This window comes from Episyrphus balteatus, chromosome 1 (assembly GCF_945859705.1).
Source record: "Episyrphus balteatus chromosome 1, idEpiBalt1.1, whole genome shotgun sequence".
In the NCBI taxonomy this organism is placed as follows: Eukaryota; Metazoa; Arthropoda; class Insecta; order Diptera; family Syrphidae; genus Episyrphus; species Episyrphus balteatus.
The window spans coordinates 136728710-136755290 of record NC_079134.1 but is presented as its reverse complement, the minus strand read 5'-3'; the positions used below and the strand labels follow the sequence as shown (position 1 = coordinate 136755290).

Below are 26581 nucleotides of genomic sequence, written 5' to 3'. Positions count from 1 at the left end.
ACCCAGAAGTAGCTATAATAAGTTTTATGAATAAATTTGATATCATGATTATATATCTACCTACAGTCCGGTTGTGAGTGTGTTTTGGCGTGTTGGTGTATAATATAAGTGGTAACTCGAAGAGTAATTGTTATATGAAGACAATGAATAAAGCATAGCAGCAGCATCGGGGACAGATACAACGGCTCTTGTGTCTTATAAATGCAGTTATAATAGTATTAATGCGATGGCTAGTTTTGTATATCACAATTATTTAAGCCACGTTTAGAGAGACAGATATTTAACACTATAACTGGAATATAGTTTTTCATTTTTTAGAAAAGTCTAGTGGTTTTGTTTTGGGGTAGAAGAAAAGTTGAAAGTTGTAAAGTACCTATCCTACTTGATTATTTTGCGGACATTGTTGTGTGATCTGTCTTAAAAAAACGGTCGAGATGCGTTTGCTATTTCTAAAAAATAAAGCCGGGAACTATTTATAGAAAAAAAAAACAGCTCACGACATACTTTATGTTAATTTTATTTTTTTAAACAAAAGAGCTGATGTTCGAACTCGAAAATTTCTAAAATGTTGCCTAATGACATAGGTTTAAAGATATCGCCACAATTTTTGAATTGTTAAATCTAGGGGGTATTTCGTCATCGTCGGATCAAGTTATAAGAATTTTGTATGTCTTTTTTATTGCTTTGTCGCAATGATTCTTGAAGAAAAAAGACTTGCCATCGGATTTCCATCAATTCCATCGGTTTTTTTTTTTAACTTATCTAAACATTGATCTTGACTCCAGCTCTTTTTACCTTTTTAGCGAATGGATTAATTTTAATTTATTACATCCGTAAACAAGCAATTAATTCCATTAAGCAATCTTTCCAAATCTAAACCGGCCAAAAGAAGGAAATCATTTATAAATCATTCTTAAAATCCACCAAGTTTTATCTTAATTCTTTATTTCACTGACTACACTTGGACATTTCAATATAGAAATGCAATCTTTATCAGTATACACCCAGCCATACCCCCTGTGCCACTCCTTTCACGATATTGAAAAGTTGTTTTCGTGCATAGTCTGAAAATGGGCTATGCAGAAAAAAAACTACATTAATTGGTTTAATTAACCAGCAAATACTTTCTGTTCTTTCAAGACCATTTCAAATCTATGACTGCATGTCTGTGTGCCTCGTCTACCTGTTCACACCCCCTTATATACATATAAAACATTTTAAATTGCAAATTCAAGTCTCTTTTTAAATCGATCGAACCAGTTTCACTGTCAATCCCGTGGGATTATATAGCAAACTATCTCTCACTTATCAAAAAAACAGGAAAATCTTCAAATCTAAATATGAGTAGGTATCCCTATACAACATCCACGCTGATGCTTTTCGTGAGAATTATGTCGGGCGGGATGTTGTATTTAGTTCAAGTTAACATCTTCTCATCCCATAGTTCCAGTCAGAGATCAGTACTAAGATCTATTTTAATAAGACGACATTCAACAAATCGAACATCGATCATATTTTTACTCAGTATTCATAGCCTCAAAGTCCATTCCAGATTATGGTCAAGACAGAAAATACCGGTTTTTGTATACTATATCGTGACTAAAACGTGTGCACTTAGAGTCCTTGTAGTTTTTTATCTCAATATATCTGTCTATATATCCATTTTATATTGGTGGACTGAGTTGAGTGTATCTGGTCTGTATAATGTGCATTAAGATTCATGAGTATATGATGATGGCGAGGTTTGAAAAAAAAAAATAAAGTTAAAATATAAAATATGGGTTGTTTATTTCTGCCGATTTTGGTCAAGTCCGGCATCATGTAGCCACATTTTACGTCATCTAATTCGGGGAAGGTTTATGATTGAGTTGGAATTTGAGTGTGATGTTGTGTGGTTTTCCGTTTGATGGATTTGTTGGGCGTTTTTCTTATATGAAAAAGAAGAAAAAAAAAAAAATACAACACAAAATCGCTTTTCCCAGAAATGAATCAGCAAAGACTTATAAAGAGTTTGTATATATTGTGCAATGAAACCTTCCTATGAGAAAATTTGTAACAAATAGTTATTTGGATTGTGTGAAAATTTTAACTCTGATTTAAATGCTGGCATTTAAAATGCAGTGTTATGAAGTTTAAGTTTATGTAATAGCTGTAATTTAAGAGGCCCGGATGCCATAGTTTTTTTTTTTTTTTTTTTTTAAGGAATAATAAGTATCAAAGGGATTTTCAAAATTCCATTTAAGGTTTTTCCCATTTCCCACATAGATTATCACAATTTTAAATGAGGTTATTACCACAATAAAACTTTATTGCATAAATTTTCAATGAAAATTTACTTCGAAATGTGTACTGTACATCATGATTTTTTTTATTTTTATACTTATTATTCCTTCAAAATGTATGGTATTTGATAGAGATAGAGCTATAGGTTAAAACATAGGTAGGTACATCAGATTTAAGGTAAGATCCTCTTTTGTCTTTAAAATTTCGGATTTCATCATTACAATACGAGCAAGTACTCGGCAACCGGCAACTCGGCAAATTCGAAATTAAAAAAATAGTAAAAATAATAATTTTTCAGCCAAAATGTGCGATATTTGATAGACATCAGTATTTTAAGTGGTTTTAAGCATAGTTTAGCATAGAGTTGTTGAGTACATGCACGTATTTAAGTGATAACGCCCGACATTTTTAAGATAGAAGAGGGTCCAACCTTAAATCTGATGTAAGTTTTAGCCTTCAAATTTACAAAATATAATACATTTTGGCCGAAAAAAATAGTATTCTTGTGTCGTGTTCGATTGGTTTCACTAAAGAATTCACTCATTCTGAAATCGAATGGAACAGGTCAAGTGGCATCCACTCAATGCATAGGGACAATAAGAAAACTATTGAAATCAGTGGGCATTGGTTTGGATGCGAATATCTTCTAAACGGTTAAAGCAACCAATTTGATGCCAAGGACAATAATTCATCTTACTAATTTAATAATAATGACTTTTCAGTGAATTAGAAAATTTTGAAAAGTAAAAAAAGTTTTTACATTTTTATTTAACTTTGACCTCGAATATCTTTCAAATGGTTAGATTAATAAAAAAAGTTAATAAGACTATTTTTGTGGAGCAATCTGTTTCCTACAAGAATATATCATGCGCGTTTTATTATTATAATTTTTCAATTTGTTACAAAATTAAGAACAAAAAACGAATTTTTAAAGATTTTCTTGATTTTTGGACCTCAAATATCTACTAAACGGTTAGATAATTCAACAAAGTGTATTTAACCTTTTTTGTAGAGCGTTCAATTTTCTACAAGAATATGTAAAAAAAATTGGCTAAAAAGTCAATTAATAAAAAAATTATTTCTTTTTTGGTAGAAGCTTGATGTAAAAATGGAAAATTGAAAAGCGGAGGGCCTTACCATTAAGATAAAGAGCTCATATTTGGTGAGTATATTCTAGAGGTGTCTAGCAATCGAGTTTTCGAAGTACCAAATCAAAAAAAAAAGAATTTCCATTTTTTTGACCCACCCTAATGTGCCTACATACATGTGTACATGTTTTCAAGAAATTTATTTTCCAAAAAAAATCCTATATTTTTTTAAATTTTATGTAAGCCCGTATGATACTTCTTTTTTTTTTTTTTCTTATTTGTAATACTTTAAAAAAGGAAACAGACCAGTACAACATGTTTGAAATACAAAATCACTTGAAGAGTGAGTGAGTAAAAATATTATCAAAAAGCCAAAAAGCTTGGAACTAAAATCAAAAACATTTAACATTTCTTCATTTTATCAGTGGAAATAAACTTTTTGCTAAAGACACCTTCAATATCAAGATCTAGTGCAACTAAAATGAAATATTTTTAAAAATTTTCTGCTTTAAATTTTCAACTTCTGTCGTCTATTCAAAGGCCAAAAGAAGTGTTCCGGAGGTGTAAACATTTTGAAGAATACCTACCTATAATCTACCTAAGTGAATTTACATACAGTCACAAAGAACGTGATTATTTTAAAAATTTGCCATAAGATTTAACCTTCATCAAATAATATTAGATTTGACGGATTTTATGGGTTGGAGAAACAACACTTCAATAAAATCAACCAATCAGTCAATATTTTATCTTACAATTACATCAATTAATTCAAATCGAATTCCAACACGCATCATCTAATATTTCTATATTTCTATACCAATAGCCACATAAGTATGTATGTATGTATGTACATATGTGTACATTTATTTATTATTGAAGTCACTTGAAGATTACGTCAGATTATTCTGTCAGCTTTATATGAAACCAAATGTCAAAGTCATTTGATTAATTTGTTCCGAAGTGTGACTTCTGTATGCTCTGATGACAAATCCAAAACTCTATTACAATAACAACAACAAAAGTATAAGACAAACGAAACCGCAATCTTATTCAACAGATGCATAATATTGATGTAGGTACGCCACATGCATCATTGAAGCCTTAACAAAAAAAAAAAGACCACCACCATCATCATCATCATCACCACAACCACCTTCAAATCAAGCCGCCATTATGTATTTCTTCTTTTTATTTTTTTTTCATACCAAGCCACAAGTCTTTACTCACCTCCATACCTCTCCAAAGCAGCCGCCATTAATGTTTACAAACTTCAAGACTCTGGTTTTTCCACTAAAGAGATCTTCGTGACTTTGAGATGTGATAAAAAAATAAACACAAAAAAATACAAAAAAAAAACACGCAAAAAGGCTTATATCTTCCTTCACACTTCTCCTGCATTTGTTGATTACCTTTACAATGTCTGTCGAATAGTTTGGTCTGGGATTGTCTCTCTAAGTTGTTTGGGTTGTTATGAGATTCCTCCTAATGCTTTACCATTAAACACGGATATCCGATTTATTTTCAAGCTCTCTGGGAGAGGTGAAAATATCTAGGCATGACGCCTGCCTCGATACGGCAAAGATTTGAGCTCCCAGCTTTTGGTATGGTTTTGGCATCCCAGCCATATAAAAAGTGAAAGAGGAAGATCAACCAGCCAGGTTAAGACTTATAAGGTGTGACAGACGGCGGTGAGGTAGTGTGTCGGTGTGAAATCACGTAATTCAATGGCAATGACAACGTCAAGACCGAAAACAAAAATGAGGATGCTGCTAGCGATGAATCTACGATATACCATAACTTGAATAAACAACCGGAAACTTTAATTTGAAAACAATAAATTTCTATTCGATAAACCATTTGGTGTTAAACATTCCTCCACATAGTTTATGGTAGCATCTTATTTGTTATATGCTTGTGCTTGTTTGATGGTTATTAGCAATTGTATTGCTGATTATGATCATGAAAGAAGCATCAGCACCCAAGCACGTGCGCACTGTATAAAATTTTATACAGTAAACCCGCTTATGGTATGAGAGCTTGTATTAGCTTCCTTGTTTAAATTGTATTTTTCCTATTAAATTCTATAAGAAGATTCGACGAGTTAGATGGTCAAGATGGGTGTGCGTAATTTTAAAACGTAGTCATAGTCAGTAATCAAGCAAGAAAGCCAGCTAAATGGAGCTGTAATGGATTCTATTTTGTGATCTTGTTGGTTATAAAGAACTGATATATCTATACGTGAGGTAACGGGATTTGATAATTGGAAAATATAATTAGGAAATGTGTGGTAAATTGTATTTTAACTGAATTAACATTTTTAGGATCATGACTTTGAGTTTTTTATTGTAACATGAGCAATTTAGTTTTTTTTTGAAAAGCAATTAAAACGAATTTTGATGTTTTATTTGAAGAACACAACAATATTGTAAGAATTTGTACTAAAACAGTTCATTAAACATTAAAGGACACTGTTATAGTTCTTGATATTTATATATTACGTATTTAAAATAATTGCCCCCCTTATAAAAAAAAAAAACAGTTCATTAAACTTCCTCCTTTTTTATAAAACGAAAGAGTTGACGTTAAAACTTTTTTTTTTTCTTTCAGTCGAAATCCGCAATTTTACGAAGAGTTCTCTTACTTTTGCATCAATCACGTTAAACAAATCAGGTCAATTTCATATCACGAATTGTTTCTGACCTCAAACTGACAGGACTTATGTATATATTTTTTTTAAAGAAATGAAATAATAAGAAAAAATATACTTTCTCGGCCTTGAGTATTCTTTTTTTTTTAAGTCTAAGCTTTGGTTTCAGGCAGTAATGAATTGTTTGGCAGTATTATTTATGTCTTTTTGCCAATTTGAAATCATGTTATTCAAACAAAGTCTTTTGATTTTTTTTTTTTTTTTGAAAACAAATTAGACTCAGGTAGGTAAACCTAATTATACCAATTTAATGTTTCACCAATTCGTTTGTTTGATTTGTTCGGCTCTTTGAGTTTCAATTCAAAGAGAATTGTGTTGTGAATTTTAAATTAATTGTTTCCTTCACTTTTGTCGAATTATGAAGCGAATGTATTAAATTTAAGCCGAAAAGTCCGCATGCATAATGTTAAATGACAAACTTGACATACCTTGCGGTCATAGCCTCAAAACAGTTTGCCATCGGTTTGCACACACACCTTTTGTTCCGTTTTTTTTAAATACTTTTGGAATAAATACATGAGCTCATTAGAGCTTACCATTCATATTTTCTTGAAAGACCTGAATCTTTTTCAATAATTCTTAAACACAATTAAGTTGTTATACTTGTTGTTCGTTTTTGTTTTGGCAAAAAAGTATTTTTTGTTTGCTTCTTTTATTTAATCAAACGTTTTTGTCCCACAAAAATCAAGTTAGATGATCCATGCTCATTTATATTCAGCACAGGCAACATCTCGTATCATTTTAGATTAAATCTCATTTTAAATTCCATCAAGTTTGTTTTTGTTTTTTTTGCACCTCCTTAAGTTGAAGACTTATGTACGTTACTTTCCAAGCTATTAGCATGCAAACTTTTTACGTTTCTATTTGGGTTAAATGGATTTAAAGTTAGACGTTAATCTTTATGGAAGATATTGTATACCTTCCTAGAGTTTTGCAAAGACTATAATATGAATGCTAAGTGTGAATTATCTAAGGCTTGGCAGCATTGTGTGTCGGCATGTCAACCATCATCATAGTTTACTCTCTGTGCGAGACTATATTATCTTTTGAATATTTTGCTTTGAACTCACGCTTGCATTTGGCACTTAAGTGTCAACTTACAACGCAGTTAAGTAATTGAGTAATTGTCGAAGAATAGAAAGGAAGTCGATTATGTCAAAAATAGAGAAAAAAATATTCAAATACCACTCGCTAAAGTTTATGTATTTTAATTTTTATGATGATACCTGTGTGTGCTAGAAACCTAGAAAATGTGTATTTTTTTTATGATGTATCCAATTTCCATATGGTTTACTTTTGAACCTGGGTCTTTTGATATGTAAATACATTAAACAGTTGAATATTTTGCAAAGAAGAATTTACACATTCTTAGATGGTTCCCACTTTTGGTTTCTATGGCAAATAAATTTAATCTTAGTCGAATCAGGAAGATCATTGATATTAACGTGTTCGACATAACTCGTTATATAGGTTTCTTTTTTGGAGCTATATTAGATAACGGATTAAAATAAAAAACAATTATTTTATTACTAAGACCCCAAAAGAACATTTCTGTATCAAGAAATCTGAAGTGCAAGAAACTTTGAGTTATGTCCGCTTCAAAACGTACCGTGCTTGGTAAAGCCAAAATTTATCCATGTTATCAAATTTAATCAATATTTACACACCAATAAATTAAAAATTAAATAATGGGCCACCCTAATGAAAATATCGAGTAAATAAGTCCCAGAAAATTAATGATCCGTTTAGACTTTTAGTGTCTAGAAGTTCGATTTGTAATGGGAACACAAAATAAAATAAGTTTTCCGATTAGTGAGTGTTTTTTTTTTTAAGTGAAGGAAACAAAAAATATCTCCGAATAAAATTTCCGTTCAAAATCTCTAAATATCCTTTGCTCGAAAAAAGACTCTTTTATACAAGATCATTGTATTGCCTTCATTGTAATATTATTACTAGTGGATTCCAATCGGGTACTTCTTTTAAAACTGATTTTCGATATTAAATACTTGTGTTCTCACCCCAAAAAAAAAAACAACGTTTAGCTCAAAATTTATTTTTTTTGTTTTTCTATGAGAAATTGAACGTTTATATTAAATATCTGAGACGTTATACACAATTCATGTGATTTTTGGGACTTATTAAAGAATTTACTCCCTCCTTGGAATAAACACCCTTACTTCCAAAATTATTTTTTGAGGTCTTATTATTCTTGCTTTCTTTCCCACTTTCTTTCCCAAATTTAACGTTTAGTGGAGTAACTAAAGCAAATTATTTGAGCCCCCGCACACTACAAACTTTCTATCGGCCTACAGTTTCGGTCTCTTAATCAGAAGGAAAATGTATGAGAGTGCAGACACTACAACGATTAAGTATCGGCCGATCAAAAAGTTTGTTTGATCGAAAAAAAAGTTTATTTTGCTACACAAATGCGTTCAAACTAAAATATTTCCTAGCGACCCGACTGTTTAGTCGGCTGCCTGTGCGCACACTAGGAGCCCAACCCGACTAAACTATCGGCCGATAGAAAGTATGTAGTGTGCGGGGGCTCTTAGGGAACCCGGCCGAATAGCTCTGATTTTGATGATTTTTTTTTTTTTTTCAAACGTCGTACTTTATAGTCAATAGGTTAAAAAATGTCGACGTTGCCGTATTGTTTTTTTAAATTAAAATTACATTTTTTTTTGAAGAAAACCATTTTTTTGCTTAAATGTCATAAAATAAATGAGACCAAAAGATTTTCTAGGTAATTTAAGGAAATAAAAATATATGGGAGTCAGAGACAATCTTCCATGGTAAAAGCGATAAATGCAATTTTCTCACAAACTGACTTCAAAAACAAAAAAAAAATATTTTGAACACAACGGCAACACTAACAATATTTACATACACGTTTTTAAAATGCCAGAATCTCATTTCTATCTGTAAAATTTAAATTCACTATATTTAATCAAGAGTTTTTGAAAGAATGGTCCTCAACTCAAAATTTTGGAAAAAAAAAACATTATTAAAAATTTTTAAATGGCTTTTTTTAAACTATTTCGTTGTAAAATATGAATTTATTTAAAAAAAAAATTTTGGCCATAAATATTATCAGTTGAATTCCGAAGCAGAAAAAGTAGTATATATCACACTTTAAAAAAAAATGTTAAATTACTTCAATTTCAATGGGTTTTTTGATAAAAACTGAATTTTTGCATTGAAATAATTGCTTTTCTCAAAGACTTTGGCAAATAAGAACTTTAAACTTTTGCTTTTTAACTTTCAACAATAAGGGCTATTGAATGAATAAAAAAAAAACTTTATATTTAAATGTTGAACTTAAAAAAAAAGTTATAATATTTTTTTCAAAACTTCTATTAAAAAAAGTTCTTTGAAAATGAAATACTTTTTAAATTTTTTCATAAACTGTAATACATATTGACATTTCCTTTTATAATTTCAAATCATAAATAAATGTGGCGAAAAAAAATTGAAAAATAAATGCATTTTATATTACGAAAAAGTTTTAAAAACGACGCGTTAAAATTTTTTCGATAATTTTTTTTCAAAAATCTGAGTTTAGTTACCATTTTTTCAAAAAACCCTTCATTCAATTTACTTACATAATTTTTAAAATAGGAATAAGCTTCTAGTCTTTTAAAAATGTATATTTAAATATTGTAGGTGTTGCCGTTGTGTTCGAATTTTTTTTTCCGTGTTTGAAGTCAATTTATGAGAAAATTGCATCTATCGCTTAAACGATGCAAGATTGTCCCTCACTCCCATGTATTTTGTATCCTTTAATTTCCTAGACAATCTTTTGTCATCAATTAGTTTATGAAATTTAAGCAAAATTTTTGAAAATAAAATTTTTTGTTCACAAAAATCTTCAATTTAATTTAAACAAAAAATTTAATTTAATAAAAACATCAAAACGGCTACAGCCGCAATTTTTAATTAATAGACTTTAAAGTATTTTTAATTACCGATGTTTGAAAGAAAACATCATCAAAATCAGAGCTGTTTGGCCGGGTTCCCTAATATTGCCATTTTTTAAGCTTTAGTTACTATACTAGTTGTTATATTACCAAATTTCAATAAGGTGGCCCATTTTTTTTTTTTTTTTCAATAAAAAAAAACCTGGTTAGCATGAAATTCTTACAGACATTAATAAGATTCTTGACTCCAATCTCAAATGTAACATTATTGCTGATTAAATTCATGGTCCCAAATTTTGCATTAAACCCATATTTTCTCTAAATCTCAAAAAACACCCTGTCGCATGAAAAAATGTATAGACTTATTTTATTCTTAACTCCAATGTCAGACTTTCTTTATTTCCCTATAAAACACCCTTTCACCAAAAATATTTTTAGATTCTTGGTTTATGTTGTAAATGAAGCATTTTTGCCAATTTCTATCGAGGTATCATTTTTGTCACAGTTTGTTTGGCAATTATCTTTGCTTTAAGAAAAAAACAATCTTTCACCAAAAATATTTTTCAGAACTTTAGGTATGGATTCTTTGTCCCTGTTTCATCTAAAACTACCATATCAAATCTCAACATTTTTTCATAAATAATGCATGATCGTTCATAATTGGATGATCGTTTTTAAAACACCATTCTATTCTACATGTTTACGTATTGAACAAAAAAAACTTTACTTTTTCTTTTTATTTAAATTTAAAAGATCTTAAAAAAAATAAATTAAGGCTAATTGACTTTCAATTACCTTACAAGAGAAAAAACGTTATTATTATTCATTAAACAATACACTTAAGTATACATATGAGTACAAAAAGATCAAATTAATCTCCATGCTTGAATGGAACCACGAAATTGAACACATTACACATGAAACATGAAACCACTAAATTGACTTGGCCTCATTTTATGATTGAGAAAAATATTACTTTCTATAGTTCTTAGCCCTAAGCTTCAAGCTTCCAGTAAAACAAAAAAAAAAGAAAAGAAAGACCTAATTTAAGAACATGCATGCTGTATATTTTCTGGCATTAATATTGATCTGCCTGCAAATGATAAATGAGTTTTGGGAAACTTTCAAACCAAACTAACTGTTAAATTAGATTTTAAAGTATCATTCATTTCATACATGAATTAAAGAATCATAAGAAATATGAGAGAAAAAGAACAGTTCTATCAAAAAAAAAAGTAGCACAACATTTTAAATGAGACTCGTATAATTTTTATAAAAATCCAATAGGAATTGACCTCCATAAATCTTCATTTTTTCGTGTTTTTTTATATACAAAATATTGCATAAAGAATTTGCACACAATTTTATCCAACAAAACTACAAAATTGATGCGGTTTTTCTTTTTTTTGGTATTATTTTATTGTTTGGCACATAAAAATACAATCTTTTGACCACAAAATTGATTTCAACCTATAAAAAGAAAGTTAGACAGCCACACGCAATACGTACGAAAAGTCGTAAGACAATTTTTATTTTTTCGCAAGGCGTTTCAAATTTGAAATTCAAATCGAGTATATATACGAACAAGATAAATGAATTGGCACACAAGATTTATGAGAATGATAAATCGATGATGGGAAGCTTAAGACAGACCCATAAAAGCTATAGATATAGATAGAGCCTGCATCGTTATCCGCCCCAGATCGCAAGCCCATCGCACAGTGGGACAAACTATTGTGTAGAAATGTGCACTGATTGTTTAAGCAATTTATCAAGTTTGTAGAGGTGTTTAAGCAATCCAAGCTCCTTGGAGAAGCTTTACCGAAGTATTAATTATCGCTGAGCTTATTTCTTGAGAAAACGGTTTCTTCTGTTTGGTTTCCAAACTGATGAAGAATTTTATTCCAGTTTAGATGTAACATTGCCCTATTGTGACTCACATTAATTCACATATACTTTGTCTACAGTCACTTCTAATTGAAAGTGAATCGAACAAATTGCCCCAAGGTGATCCCATTCAGTATATTGCCACTGCACGCGGTATATGAGTCTACATTTTGGTTTTAGGGGGCGCCTGATTGCCTCTTAGATTCCACTATAAAGTTGGAATTCTTGTTTAAAGCCATTCACTTACTTATTATTTAAACATAGTATAACACTGCAACTGTTTGTTTTCTAGTTTATTCCGCTAAATTAACTCACTGGTTATATATTATTGTGTATCAAGTTTTTTCCAATTCCATGTATTTTTGTTTCCATAAGCCTAGCAAATTTATCCGTTCAAAATGGATAAATTGATGGAAAGGCTCTACGTGTTTTCAATTTAATTTCTTCCGTCTTCTCACGCGGGAATGTAGTGTATTTCGAATTGAAAATCCTATTGAAGCGGAGGTAATTTTCATTGTATAGATGGCGTAATGATGTCAAAGCAATCATCGATCGCGCGGTGCAAGAAAAAAAAATGACAAAACAGAAGCTAATCATTAAGTATAATTAAATCAGGAAAGAAGCAATATCGACAGACATCATAAATTGTTTCGTTCATTGATGGTTTTTTTTTCTGTTTTAATTTTTCCAACTAGAGTAAATTGGATAACTTGAAATATATTAACATCAGGATGCAAATTCAAATGATATTTAGTTATAGAAGATTTCATTTAGGTAGTTATAATCAAATTGTAGAGTAGTGGATGGCGTGTTTATATGAGACCCGGCTGAACCAGTATATTTAATCGTTCAGAAAAATATAGTAATTTTCTGTCGGAAGACACAACTTTTTTTATTTCCAGTTAAATGTACTATAAAATGCCACTTTATAACTTCATCAAAAAGATAAAAATTGAAGTTTAAGTCAAACTTGACATTGCAATGAAAAACAGACACGGTCAAAATCCAGTGTCAACACATATTTTTCCTGTTTGCGATAGTGCATATCTTTATTTTTATGTTTTTAATTATGAGTTAAAAAAAGGAAATCAATGTAATTAGTTGAGATTTACATACTTGTCAATAAAAAGTGTTGCATAAGGAAAAAAAAAACAATGATCGAAATTTCATTCGAATATACAAACACAAAATTGCTTGTAAATATCATATCAACTCTTACTTTTTACACTTTCTCTGAACCATTTTATTCCTTAAATGAGAGTTTAGAACATTGCATTCTTTTTTTTCCGGATTTTGTTTTCCAGAAATTAATTTTCGTCAGTTCAGTTGTAAAACAAAAGAGTTGACATACGAACCTTATTTTATTTTTTTTTCTATTTTTGTCACATTTCTTACACGCCTGATTTTTAAATCTAGTTTAAAGTTGAAATAGTGTATATATAGCCAGAAAAATCAATGTTTCGTTGAATCAAAACCAACATAAACATGAAAACTTGTTGTTTAATGGAATTTGTTTGACATGACAAAAAACCAAATCACCAAAGCAGAACTAATTAGCTAGACAGTTTCAAATCTTATCCAAGATTCTTCAAATGAGCACACATTTCTTTTCTAGTTTACAACTTCAAAGAATCATGAAAGATACATTTTCATGTCAAAAACACTCAAACATAGTTCTAATACTTAGTCATATAAAGATTAAGGTCAGCTGTCAACCTATATCTTGAAAGAAAAAGAAATACAAAAAAAAAAAATATTGTAAATTAATGACGGCGACGTAAAGTTGCGTTCTACTATAATTCTTGTCTCTAGAGAATGCACATTTTTAATGATCATCCAGAAGCCATTCAATTGAATTGAATTCAAAATTTTTATTTTCACACTAAATTAATTTGCATTTTAGAAGAATGAAGATTCAGAATAAAATAAAAGAAATGAAATTAATGGGACAAAGTCCCGTACATTAAATTCGTGTCACCTTCAGCTTTAAACGAATAGACAATATACAATACAACGGCCTTTAGTCGTCACAGTGTCGTCTATCGATTTTGCTGTCGTAGAATTAAAACACATTCATTATGGACAAACTATAGACACAAATAAACAAAAAAAGAAAAATGGCACACCGTGTTATTGTACCATGCTTCACCAGACAAAACAAAAAGTGTTATAAAATAAAAACACACTATTAACCTCGTGCATCGCTCCAGAAAAATGCTCATCACGCAGTTGGTTACGTTTCTCGTATCTATCTTTCGAATGACAAATGGTATAGGTAGACAAAACAAAGCAAAAAAAAAAGATTATAACAATGCCATTTATTTTAAACTTTGCAAACGCCTGGTGAATAGAAGAGAATACCCAAACCGGACTTAATATAAATGCAAAAAGTTAATAGATACACTGCTGAAACTAATGATTTAAAATAAACACGAAATCTGTTCGCTGATTACCATTTCGCTATACAATAAAACTCTTTGAAGTACATAAAACTTTATAAATGATATTTTTGGTAAACCTGTCAAGTTGTACAAATTAGTGATCTTCTTATCAAAGTACTTACTTATTTCCTTAGCATAATCCGGAAACTATTTAAAAAAAAAACTAGGTATAGCTTAATTAAATTTAAATGCTGAATTGAATTTTAAGTTCAAAATCGTTTGAGTCATTTTAAAACGTTATTTATGAGTTAGTCAAAAAATCGGAAAGAAACGCAGAAATCATAATAGTCGTTTTTATTATGAATAAAAGAAGCTTCTTCAAAAATATTGTGAATATTGAAACTTCGACAGTTTTTTTTTCTTCAACTAATACATATAAGGCGTGTTTTTTCTACAACTCATTCATTCTAGCTACTCATTGTTTTATTTTATTCGAAAAACAATAAAAACAAATATTTTCTTGTGTAATTTTTATTATTGTTTTGCGAATAAAATCAAAAATAAGTAGCTACTGAGTATTAGAAAAAACACACCTATAGAAATTGATCTTCTGTACAGGATAGTAATTTTTAAAATACTAATGGCGATTTTATTCACTATTGCTCAACTTGAAGAAAACTCTAAAGCTGGGCAACTTTTGAGTTGACTTCAAAACTACAGTTGAAACGCAAGTTGGAAAGTTGTTTTATTCACTCGTTTTCCTATCAACTTCCTATTTTGAATTAAAAAGTTGGTAAAATTCACAGTACACATAATAAGGTAATATAATTCCGAACGTTGTCAAAATTTGTTTGTCAAAAATGGGCACCAATCTGTCAGGTCGGCCTTTAATTTTTATATTTCAATCGCAGTAAACAGGAAATTTGTTTTTGTTTTAATTTATAAAATGTCATTTGAAAAAATTATAAATTGAAATAAAAACGTTTCTTCGCGGAAAATGGTCGATAATTTTTGAAAAATTAGTGGTGTGCGTGGTTTTTCGGTTTTTGTGCGTTTTTCGTCGGTAATTTGAAGCAATTAAGAATTCGGTAGCTGACATTGGTCGCCAAATTGTCATGTTTTGACAATTTGGCGACCAATGTCAGTTCGGAATATATTACCTTTTTATGTGTACTGTGGGTAAAATTGTTGTTTCAAAAATATCCTTGGGAAATTTGTGACGTTTAATGAATATGTCTTCAATTTCAAATGTAATTTTGAACGTTTTGTCATTCTAATGGCGTTTTCGATTGGCAGTCCGGAAGCGTCCGGAATCATTCTGAAAGCGTTTTATTCGCACAAAACTGATAGTTTTGTGTGAATAAAACTTTTTCAGAATGATTCCGGACGCTTCCAGACTTCCAATCGAAAACGCCATAAATGAAGTTTCTGACTTTCTTTTTTTTTATTCATGATTTCAGAGGGTGGAATATTTTTAACGGTTGCATTACTGCCGTTTGAGAACAATATTTTCTTTTAGCAGTGCCTATTTGCAATGAAAATAAAATACATAATGATTCCCGTAAAACAGGAACCCAAAGAAAGCACGAGGCAAACCTGTTTTTTTCATAGAATCCACTAGAAAAAAAACATACATTTTTGAAACACACATTTTTTATTTGCATTTATATTTACATACATATATGAAAGAATATGACATGCAAATAATTTTTTTTTATATACATAGGTATTTGCATTTTATAACTAAACAACGATGTTCTCGAGCTTGGCGTCGCAGAATATTGTTTTTATTCTTTTAATACACAAAAAATCTTGAGACATCTTTACTTTTTTAACAATCATGGCCAATTTTCCAAAAGAATTATTTTTTGTATGACAATATTATATCTTCTATATTTTCTAATAATAATTTAAACAAGCTTTTGAGTTTTGACACAAAAATAAAAACTAAAATATGACATTTAGAACTAGAATCTCAAGTTTGCTTGTCAAACTTCTCATATTTTCTGGAGTTGAGAAAATCTAAAGTTGATAAACTCTAGATTTGAAAATTGACAGTGGAAATCGTAAACTTTCAGTGAATGAAAACAAATTCTAAAGTTGAAACTAAAAATCCTCAAGTTGAGTTCAACTTTAAGTGAATAAAATCGCCCTAAGTTTATTGAACAAAATAGGTATATGTATATCGAATCTTAAACGCCATGTTATCGTGTAATTGACTTTATAGCAAGCTACAACAGAGTTTAAGAAAAAATCTCTTTTTTAATTTTTTTTTCTAAGCCTTTTTGGAGAAAAAGATGGATTTTTATGTGTTCTTGAGAAATATTGATAAGATTAAAAAAATAAATTACAACATTGTAAATGTTGCCCAATAATTCATGATTTTTTGTTGGTGAGAAAAGCTCGATATGATAGATTTATTCGTGTTATTAGACAAGCTTGTGGTCAGATTATTTGATCTTGTCACTCCACGGAAAGGCATTGAATTCAGAATTTGTGCAATTTAGATTTTTTTCAAAAACCTAAAAAAAAAATCAAATTAAATGCATGACTTAATTCCGAATTCGAAGCCAAAATTTAACCGGCACATCAAGATTTTGAAATACTTGAATATTAACAGGTCAAAACCACGCTTTTGTTTTTTCACAGATATTGAAATAGAAATGTATGATTTTTCAAAATCTTAGTCGTTAACATTAGGTACTAATGATAATTTTTAGGCACTAATGGTTTTTTGAAGAAAATACCAATTTTTGACTTCTGATTCAGTATTAAAATAATTGAATTCAACACACTAAATTCAATTGCAATCACACATCAAGGTTGTTGCTCTCGATTTTTCTTTGTTTTCGCTGACTAGAGTAATTAATAGATCTATATACAGGGTGGCACAGAAGAAATGTCATTATGTAAATGCGTTTTTATTTTTGAAGATGATGCCTGCAAATGTCTTGAAAGAAGTACAATTGTGCTTCAACAAGCGAAGTGCGACATTGTATTGTTATTTTTGCTAAGTATCATTAATTTTACATCTTTAAATTAAACTTTTCATAAAAACAAAGATCATATTTCAACATTTTAAACACCGTGTTGTTTTAGAAAATAAAATAGAAGAATATATAAACGGCTCCTACGATTTCGTTCAAAAAATTCAAGTTGTATTGTTGAGACAAGGTCTATTTTTAAGTGTTTTTTTTTTTTTTAATCTTGACTAACTAGTTCAATTTGGAAAATTTTTTTTTGAATTTTTGAAAAAACTTTGTATATTTTTTTTTTTTTTTTTTTTTGAAAACCCGATTTTTTAAAAAACGAGCCATTGAATTTTTTTTTGAAATTTTAGTTTTAGATAATAGGTGTGTTTTTTTGTTTATCTACATAGATTTTGTGCAAAAAAACGACATCGGGATTTTTGAAATCCATGCAAACATTTGGCACCACTGTACATATACTTTGGCAGCTGTCTGTCAAAAATGTTGCTTTTATTTTTTTTTTATTTTAATTCGAAGTGGGAAGGCCATTACATCCATGTTGGATGCAAACAAAAATTTTCATATGGCCATGGCATCCATGTTGGATTCAAAAAAATTGTTTTTTCACATAAAACCAAAAATTATCTCTATATTCTTAGCTACATTTTAAGACCATGACCATTAACATTAGTTGCGTCGTTCTTGTGTTATAAGCGTTTGAAGGTAACCATATTGAATTTTTTTTCGATTTTTTAAAAATCAAATGTGAAAACTTTTTTATTTTTATTTCTAATTTTTCGAAAAAACTTTGGTAATTTTATATACATATCTGTTCAACAATCTTATCAGGATCCATTTAAGACTTTTATCTGAAAAGTGCATTGCGTATATCTCGAGATATTAACATTTCAATGCAACCATGTCAAACAAATTTTTTGATTATTTTTTTCTATGAGAGTTTTTTTCAAACCTCGTTTTCTCCGCTTTTTTTTTTGTTAATATTTTCAGATATTTTTGTATGAACACAACAAATAAAGTACCTTGGCACTACTGTTTTTATCGAGAGAAAGTAAAATCTGGATAATTATCTGGATTTTTCAAAAATCTATACAGATAAAGTTTTTGTTGTTTTTAACACGTAAATTGTTTTGATTTCAAAAATCTCGATGTCGTTTTTTTGCACAAAATCTATATAGATAAACAAAAAAACACACCTATTGATAAATAATTGCCACAGAATGGGATTCTTACTTTATTTAAAAAAAAAATATTTTTTTTAAAGGGCTAGAACGATTTTGAAAATATTTTTCTAAAAAGCATCTTCACAAAAGAAATGAAACTGCATACTTTTTTTGGAGATCAATTTCATTTAAAGAGTTGTATTTTTTTCATTGTAAGAATGAATTATTTATTTATTTTTTTTTTTTTACTTTTCCTATACCTATACCAATTTTTTTTATAAAAATCTTAAAAATTTAAGTAAGTATTCTAAGACCAAGTAAGTTCATTTTATATTCTACGAAATTCTATTTGTTTGAGTTTAAAATGTAATATTTTTTTTTTAGACCTAATAACTATTTAAGCGAGTTTTAAACTCCGTAGAATATGTACAAATAGGAAATTGAAAAAAATCGAAACCGTAAACATTTTTTTCAAGTAATACACTAGAGAGGAAATAAATTCAAAAATATTTAATTTGATTGAAAACAATAATCATTTATGAAAAAAAAAATAATAATAAAAATGAGTTTTTTAAAAACTAAAAAATTTCTTTAAATGCGAGGAGAACTAGCTGCTTATTTTAAATGGATGCTGTCTTAGGCTTTATATTTTAGATCACGGATCAAAGAAGATACAGGAAAAACGAAAATTGAAAAAAAAGTTTTTCCACTCCACCCTCTGTCGGGTACTGTGGTGTATGTGTAACTTTTTTTTATTGAAAATCTTAAGAAATGACGAAAAAAGTCTAGTATTTGCCATTATTCAAATTTAGCTCACATATAAAAGGAATTGTTTACTATGTTTTTTCTGAGTGTAAGTAAATAACTTAACTAGAGTGTCATCAAATATTATAAACAAAATTATACAGAGCATGTGTTTGGCACTAATTGCAAGTTCGGAACGACCTTGTCGATCTGCATCATCGTCTACCTCAAACTTCATACAACTATCTAGTCTAGTGTAACTATAATATGAATTTCAACGGATTTCAACTATCATTCGGACAGGTTAGATGAGAGTCTGATTAATCGCCTACTAATAAACAATATTGTTCGATGGTGGCTCTCTGTTTGCCTGACTTGGCGGTATAAAAATGACTTGAGGTTAGTGGGCGCATCTGCCACTGGTTTGTTGTTTACTGCAAGCTGGACTGGACTGCGGCTATCTGTTTGCTAACAACCATAGAGCTATATTCTATTAAAACTTCATAGAAAAACTCGTACTCGCGCTTACTCGTGTACTATTGTATTCGGTATCTTTCAATTAGATTGAATGATTGATGGGAAATGCCACTCGTTCGTTTATTTTTGTATCTCCATCTCTCTTAATTTGTGTATTCAGTTTGCAATTTTTTTTTTAGCTCAAAAGTTTATGCATTTTGTTAGTTGTAGGTAGCAGAGTTGTTAAAAAGAGTTAGGTTAATCAGCAATAGCGTATGTTTGTACTATTGGCCTACTAAAAATAAATGTGTGTGAGGTCATCTTTTGTATAGTAGTGAGATACAGATAATGTTTTTTTCTTTTTTATTTAATTTGCATAAAATATTCGAACTTGCTGCGGTATTATGATGCAATATAAAGTTAAACTATAACAAACTTCCGTTTTTGTTTTAAATTTTATTTTAAGTTAGATTTGGTGTGAGCATGATGATTTATAATTTTAAACTTCAACTATATTAGATATTTTTGTAACTTAATGTGAACTTAATTTGGTAAAATAGTCAAGATTTTACGGTCAATCCAAGTGAAAGTTATAATTTACATGGTCAATAATTTGCTTATATGTAAGAAATTATATATAGTTGTATATTGTATAATAATGGTGTTGGAATAAAGGTGTTTAAATATAATTATCAAGATGGAGCGAAGTGAAGAAATGATAATCATTTTGATGAGACTTATGTTAACATAACTATCTTGTTATGTCTTAAAAAAATAAAGACAATACATTTTTGAAATCACGCGAAACATGTGTACATTTTGGTGTCTTATTGGTTGATTTTTAGTTTTGAAATTCTGGAAGTTATTTCATTTTCGGTCATGTGAACAAACAAATTTAACAATTTTTATGTTAAAGTTCCTTTTTTGTTTCTAGCTTTAGTTGGACATATTTTAATCTTAATTAAAAACAATCCAATATTACGTTCATTTTTACTTTTATTTCCTTTTTATTTTTTATTTCATTTTTAATTATGTAGTAATTTATTTATTTTAGTACCTACATATTTTTATACTTTATGCGCACTTTTTAGATTGTCTCAAAAATAAAATATTGAGTGAACTTAGTAAAAGGGTAAAAAAAATACGCGTGGGTGGAGACCTATCACTTTTTGTAAGGCACTATAAAAATTCCCAAAATGTGGACTTAAGGGCAAAAAAACGATAATTTTGGACCTTCATACATTGAAAAACATCTAACTTCGTCAAATTTCCCCAAAATATTTGTTGGTGTTTTAGAAAGAAAGCACTTAGACCTTTTCAAGAATGTTTAAAACCTGTGGTTTGATTAAACCATCTAGACTGTATAAGCTGAACGATTTCCAAAATTCCATTTTCTAAGTCATTTTCCCAACTTCAACTACAATTTATAGCATGTTTTTTGAGCAACATGCCTTTTAAAAAACAAAGCTGAAAATGAAAATCATTTCCCAAACCAAATGACATATTTTTAATGAAAATAGGTTGAAATTCACTAAGAAAAAAAAATCACTATGAAAAACTTCTATAGTAGATCAATTTAAAAAAAGAAAATTAAAGGCAAAGAACGTCCTTAATATCTTTTTGTTCCAATTATTGCCAAAGTATTTGTGCCAAAACTCGGCTTCCAAATTCTGTATACCATAATTCTGTGATTCGTATACTATAGCTCTATAAATTGACATTCTGTTTTTTTAAATTCTGGAAATAAAAAATTCTGTTTTCCAAAATCCTTTGAAGCCATAATAATCTAAAACATTTTTGATAGTTAAATAAAATTGCTCACTTTTTTCAGTATCAAAACCATTTTTTTTTTCACATAGTTTTGAACTCTTCAACTTTTCTAAAGTTTGAAAAAAAATTGAAATGCAGAATAATTGAAAAGCAGAATATCGGAATACAGAAATATGTTCATATTGAATTTTTGATGCAAAAACAGAATATATACAGAACTACAGTATTAAAAACAAATATTTATGCGAAAATGCTATCTGTTTTATTAAAACAGAAATACAAATTATAAAATCAGTTTTGAAAATGTGTCTATACAAATTTAAAGGCATTGTTCTTGTATTTAAATTTCGAGATCAAACCTTCAAATATCGTGCGTCCAAATTTAGATTTATTAACCCTTGTTCAATTTATGTACAAACTTATTTTATACAAAAAAAAACCTTCTTAAAAAATAGAAACTTTATCGATGTACCTACCTCATTTCACAATTTAGTTCAACTGGCCTTTTGTCCTACTATGCAATATGCATCAAGCCAGCAGCAGTTTGGTGGGTGACTTCTTGTACTACTAACAACAGTCACGTCTTATTTAAATTTTTCTTGCTTCCAACAAGTTTGCATATAGTACCAACGAAATGAACAGTCACAGTCACCAATGAAAAACTCTCTGCTCCTGATCTACAAAATGAGATCACAGACCCAATATCTAATGCCCAATAAACCTCACCACACAACTTGAATTGGACACAAATCTGCATTTGCATTCTGCATATAAAGCGGACCTTCAATTTTCCATAGAGTTTATATGTGTAGTTATATTCGGTAAGTTCCTATAAGCGCCCACTCTTTTGTGGCACATTGTGTTCTATAACAAAGCAATAAACCACCATTATCCGATGTCTGTATATACTCCGTACTCTCATATAAATAGTTAGTGGCACATAGAAGATTGGAACTTTTTCTCTGTGTTTTTAAAATTGTACTCAAGATCGTTCGATAAACAAATGGTAGTCTGCTAGAGCATTTGGGGTCAACCATGAATATGCCCATATACCATTTGGTATGGGTAACTCTATGCCACACGAATTTGAATTCGTTTCTTGCAACTCTGACGAAGTAATTGTGATTGGGCTTCATGAAAACAAATGTGGAACATAGGATATAGCTGACTTCCGTATTCCTGGTTAGCTTAGCTATTGCAATGGCAAGAATAGAAATCGGTTAGCTCTTTATTTTGTCCAATGTGAAGATGCAGATGCAGACCCCAACATGTCAAGATGCTACACGTTTGCAATTCCATAGTATCTGTGTTTCATAGAAAAATACTGCTGGCGACATTTCTATCTGTTCTGCCATCGAAAATGACACTATTTGCATGCTGCTGCATGGATGGCGGTCAAAATCGTGCCACACCATGAAGGTTCTAGAAATTCTTTTCTATTTTATTCATGACCACGCATCTACCTGTTGGTTTTTTTTTTGTACAAGAAAAACAAACAAACATAAAAAACAACAAGGACATTGTAACTTTGAAGCAAATCCCGAAAAGTGTCATTGGATATATTTTTCACATTGCATTTTTTTTTGTTGGATTGCACTACGGATCGCATTCAACTCGTGATGGTTCATTGTCGGTACTTATGATGACCCGTATCTGAATTCAGTTTCAAGCCAGGGGGTTACAGCATGTTTAACATGAACACATCACCATGACACAACGGGACTAACAGAAATACGAATATGTACTTGTACTGTTTGTAGTTGTGACCCCGAATGAATGCGGAGAAGCTAATGAATTTAATGAATCTAACGGAAAACAACAAGTAAAGAAAAAAAGAGAAGAATGTAATCGAACTCTGAGATTGTTAATTTGGGCTCCATTCACACCTTGTTCATGTTGTTTTTGTTGTTGTTGTTTTTGAAGTAGGTATAATTTGGGGTGTGTATTGATGGGAATGAGATTTTTTTTAAGTTTGGGAAGGAACAGCTTTCAATTTGTTAAGGTATACACTTTTAAAGACGTCTAAATGATTTAAAGGGGAAAATGAAATGGTCCGCTGAACTGAATGTCCGTTAAGTGAGCTCATTTTCTTATTTTTATGTTCATCATTTTCCTTGCGGAACGGCCTAAAGTTTTAGAAATAAAGTGTTAAGGAACATAGACTCTGTATTAGAATCTTTATTTTAGAATAGCAAACATTTTTTTTGTTATATTGTTAGAAGATTTTATAAAATGTGTCATACAAATAAAAAAAAAACACTGCCAGAACAATTAAAAACAAGTAAAATTTTAGAAGCACACATTTTTGGATTCAAAAAGAAAATCAATTTGTTTTTTTTTTTTTGTTCAGTCAATTTTATAAAACTTTGTTTTTAAGTGTTTATTAACTAATTATCAAAAAATTATTAAAACAAAATTGATAGCGATAATACAGACTTATCAGTTTTCTTGACAGTCAGGAAATATCAATCCCTGGCAATTGTTAACTGCAATAAATTGAACCAAATTGTGAAATGAGGTAGGTAGGTGTGTGTGTCAAAATGCTAAAGTATGGAATTTTCAAATGTAATAGCTTTTAAAAGTTGCATTACTTATCAAAAATAAATCCTGCGTTTACAATTTTCATCATCATCATCATATAATAAAACGGCAAACACTTATTTTGTGGTACAAAATACGTGGCCCACAAAAACCGAAGGGGCATAAATTATATACGGAACGATAGGAAATTTTATCTAGATGTGCAGAATATATACTTTATTTATTTTTTTTTTTCCGAAATAGCTAAAAACAATAAATTAAAATTGAGGAAAAAAACAAAAACAAATGTGCTGAACCACGCCCTCTCCCTTCTAGAAGTGGAAACTTCTAAAAGCAAAGACGAGAACCTTCGAAAACATTCTCGAATTTCGAAAAAAATTAAGTGTTGCATATTCTTAGTAGTAAATAAAGTGATTTATATAGTGTGCTTATTTGAGCATAAATAAAAGTTACAGTTGGCACTTGAATTTTTAGTGCGGGGTCGGCTAGTTTTAATTAATATCTTTGCCCCGCTCAAAATATAGGAAGAAATCGAAGAAATTTGAATTTTTAGAGATTTTTTTATGTTTTTTTTTGAATTGCGCCGTTTAAATACAAAACAAATATATTAAATATATATCAAATAACGAAGAAAAAAATAACAAAAATAATAAAAAATTATTAAAATTATCTTAATTGAATTATAAATTGAATTAAATATATATCTTTATAAGAAAAACTTTTAAGCTAATATTTGTCGAAATTGAACACTTAGTAAAGAAGCTGCGAAATAATATGCGAAGAAAAAAATAATTTTTTCATATAAAACCGTTTATTCCTAACAACTTCAACCGATTTAAGCGAGCCAAAGATGAACGATATTATAATTTTTGTTAACATATTATTAAACCTTAGACCCTAATAAAACTTTTGAGTACTTCTTTTTGGCCATACAAACGTGACACACCCTAATGTACATACATCGATTAGTTTCTATTTTGGAAGAACTTTTTTTAACGAACTAAGTAATTTCGTGCATTAAATGAACAATAACCCTTGTTCAATTTATGTACGGAAAATTCGTTCGCATAAATCCAAGTTTGGACGCACTATATTTGAAAGTTCGGTTTCAAAATGCAAATATACAATGCAAAAACTTGATTTGAAAATATCATTATCATTGGACTTTATACATCTAACATGAATAAAATTTGATAATAATAAGAACGGTTTGTCTAATATTTGGTGTTAAAATTGAAATCATGGTTGTTTGCATTTAGACATATTCTTAAATTGATTGTTTTCCAGTATCTTAGCATATAAATTGGACCCGTTAAAACAAAAGAGCTGAACAGCGAACTTTTATTTTTTTTGTTTTTACTTGATCAATATAAACCAACATTAGTATGACTGACAAATAAAAAAAATCATGTTTGCAATTTACTCGTGGTAGAAGTGAAACTTTAAAAACTCATTTTTCTTGAAAAAAAAAATCGAGAAAATCTACATACATATATTTATTTTCTTCCATCACCAACATGACAACCTATACCTAATAAATTTTATATCATATGAAAGGTTATTTATTTAAGCTTTTAATATTTTTTTCAATCATTTCTGTCTCATATCTACAAAAAAAGCTAGAATTTTTTGAACCCAATCAGTTTACATCAAAAAAGCAAAAAAAATCAATCTTTTTCTCTTCCAACACCATTAAATCTATTTTTTTTTAAATGACAACCTATAATAAATTTTATATCATCTGAAAGCTTATTATTTTACCTTTTATATGATGCTTACAAAAAAGGAAAATTTTTTTAAGGCCAACCATGTCGAAATTTCAAACTGAGATTACGGTACTTCCTACATATCTGGTGGCTGGTTATCGGCAACAGATCTCCACAGGTGTTTTGACTTTTGAGTTTTAAGTTTTTCAATTTAGGATTGTGTAGCTTGTAGAGCACGTACCGTTAAGTGTGATATATCAAATGAAAGGTAATGTTAATCAAATTTGTATGTAAGATATAACGTGTTAAGAAAAAGAACATCCTTTCACTGTTATCTCAGGATTTTGAACAAGAAATTAATTGAAATTTTGTGCAGTTATAGTTTATTCTATTACCTATCTACAGTATAAATTTCATTCATCTATCTATTAAAACAAAAAAGTTAAAATCAATAGATTTTTCCTGTCGCCTTTTCGTTTCATGTAAACGCAGTTGGCGGTTACATGCACTACAAAAACAACACGCAGCCGCCGATAGGAATACAAGCTAAACCAAGCTGCGGATAAAATTTTGACGAAGTGTATAAGTTTACGTTTTCCTTTCTCTTGGTGTGTGCATATAAATTATTCAACAGTGTTGATATTTGGGAAATCCTACTGCGGATAGCTTTGCCAAAAAACACGCCTATAGTGTTTCAAATCACTACGATACTAAAGAAGTTTTCACTTGAAAAATAGTCTTTTCTAGATCTTTCATCAGTCTGTGCGTTCATCTGTACACATTTCCACTGTCTAAAAAAAGAAACTAATGTTCCTCAAATTTTTAATATCTCGCTCAAAACAAATAAATATAATCTTTCGATTCACGTGAATCGAATATCAGAGTAGGGTTGTTAGTTTTAAAAGCTATCGAAACGCCTTTTCTTTTGAAACATTCACCTCAGCAAAA

At 29.5% G+C, this 26581-nt stretch overlaps 1 protein-coding gene across 3 annotated transcripts in view; it reads left to right on the top strand.

Annotated features, from left to right (window-relative positions):
- The window catches only part of LOC129906086 (cuticlin-4), a 66556-nt gene that overhangs the window by 8265 nt on the left and 31710 nt on the right, over nt 1–26581 (top strand). For 2 of the 3 annotated variants that reach the window (XM_055981720.1, XM_055981719.1), the window contains exon 1: nt 20126–20239. The exons of the other annotated variant lie outside the window; for it this stretch is intronic. In XM_055981720.1, coding sequence (XP_055837695.1) covers nt 20218–20239 — 22 coding nt within the window. In that variant the 5' untranslated portion in view covers nt 20126–20217. Of the gene's footprint in view, nt 1–20125; nt 20240–26581 lie in introns of those variants that run through there. 3 annotated transcript variants of the gene reach the window in all.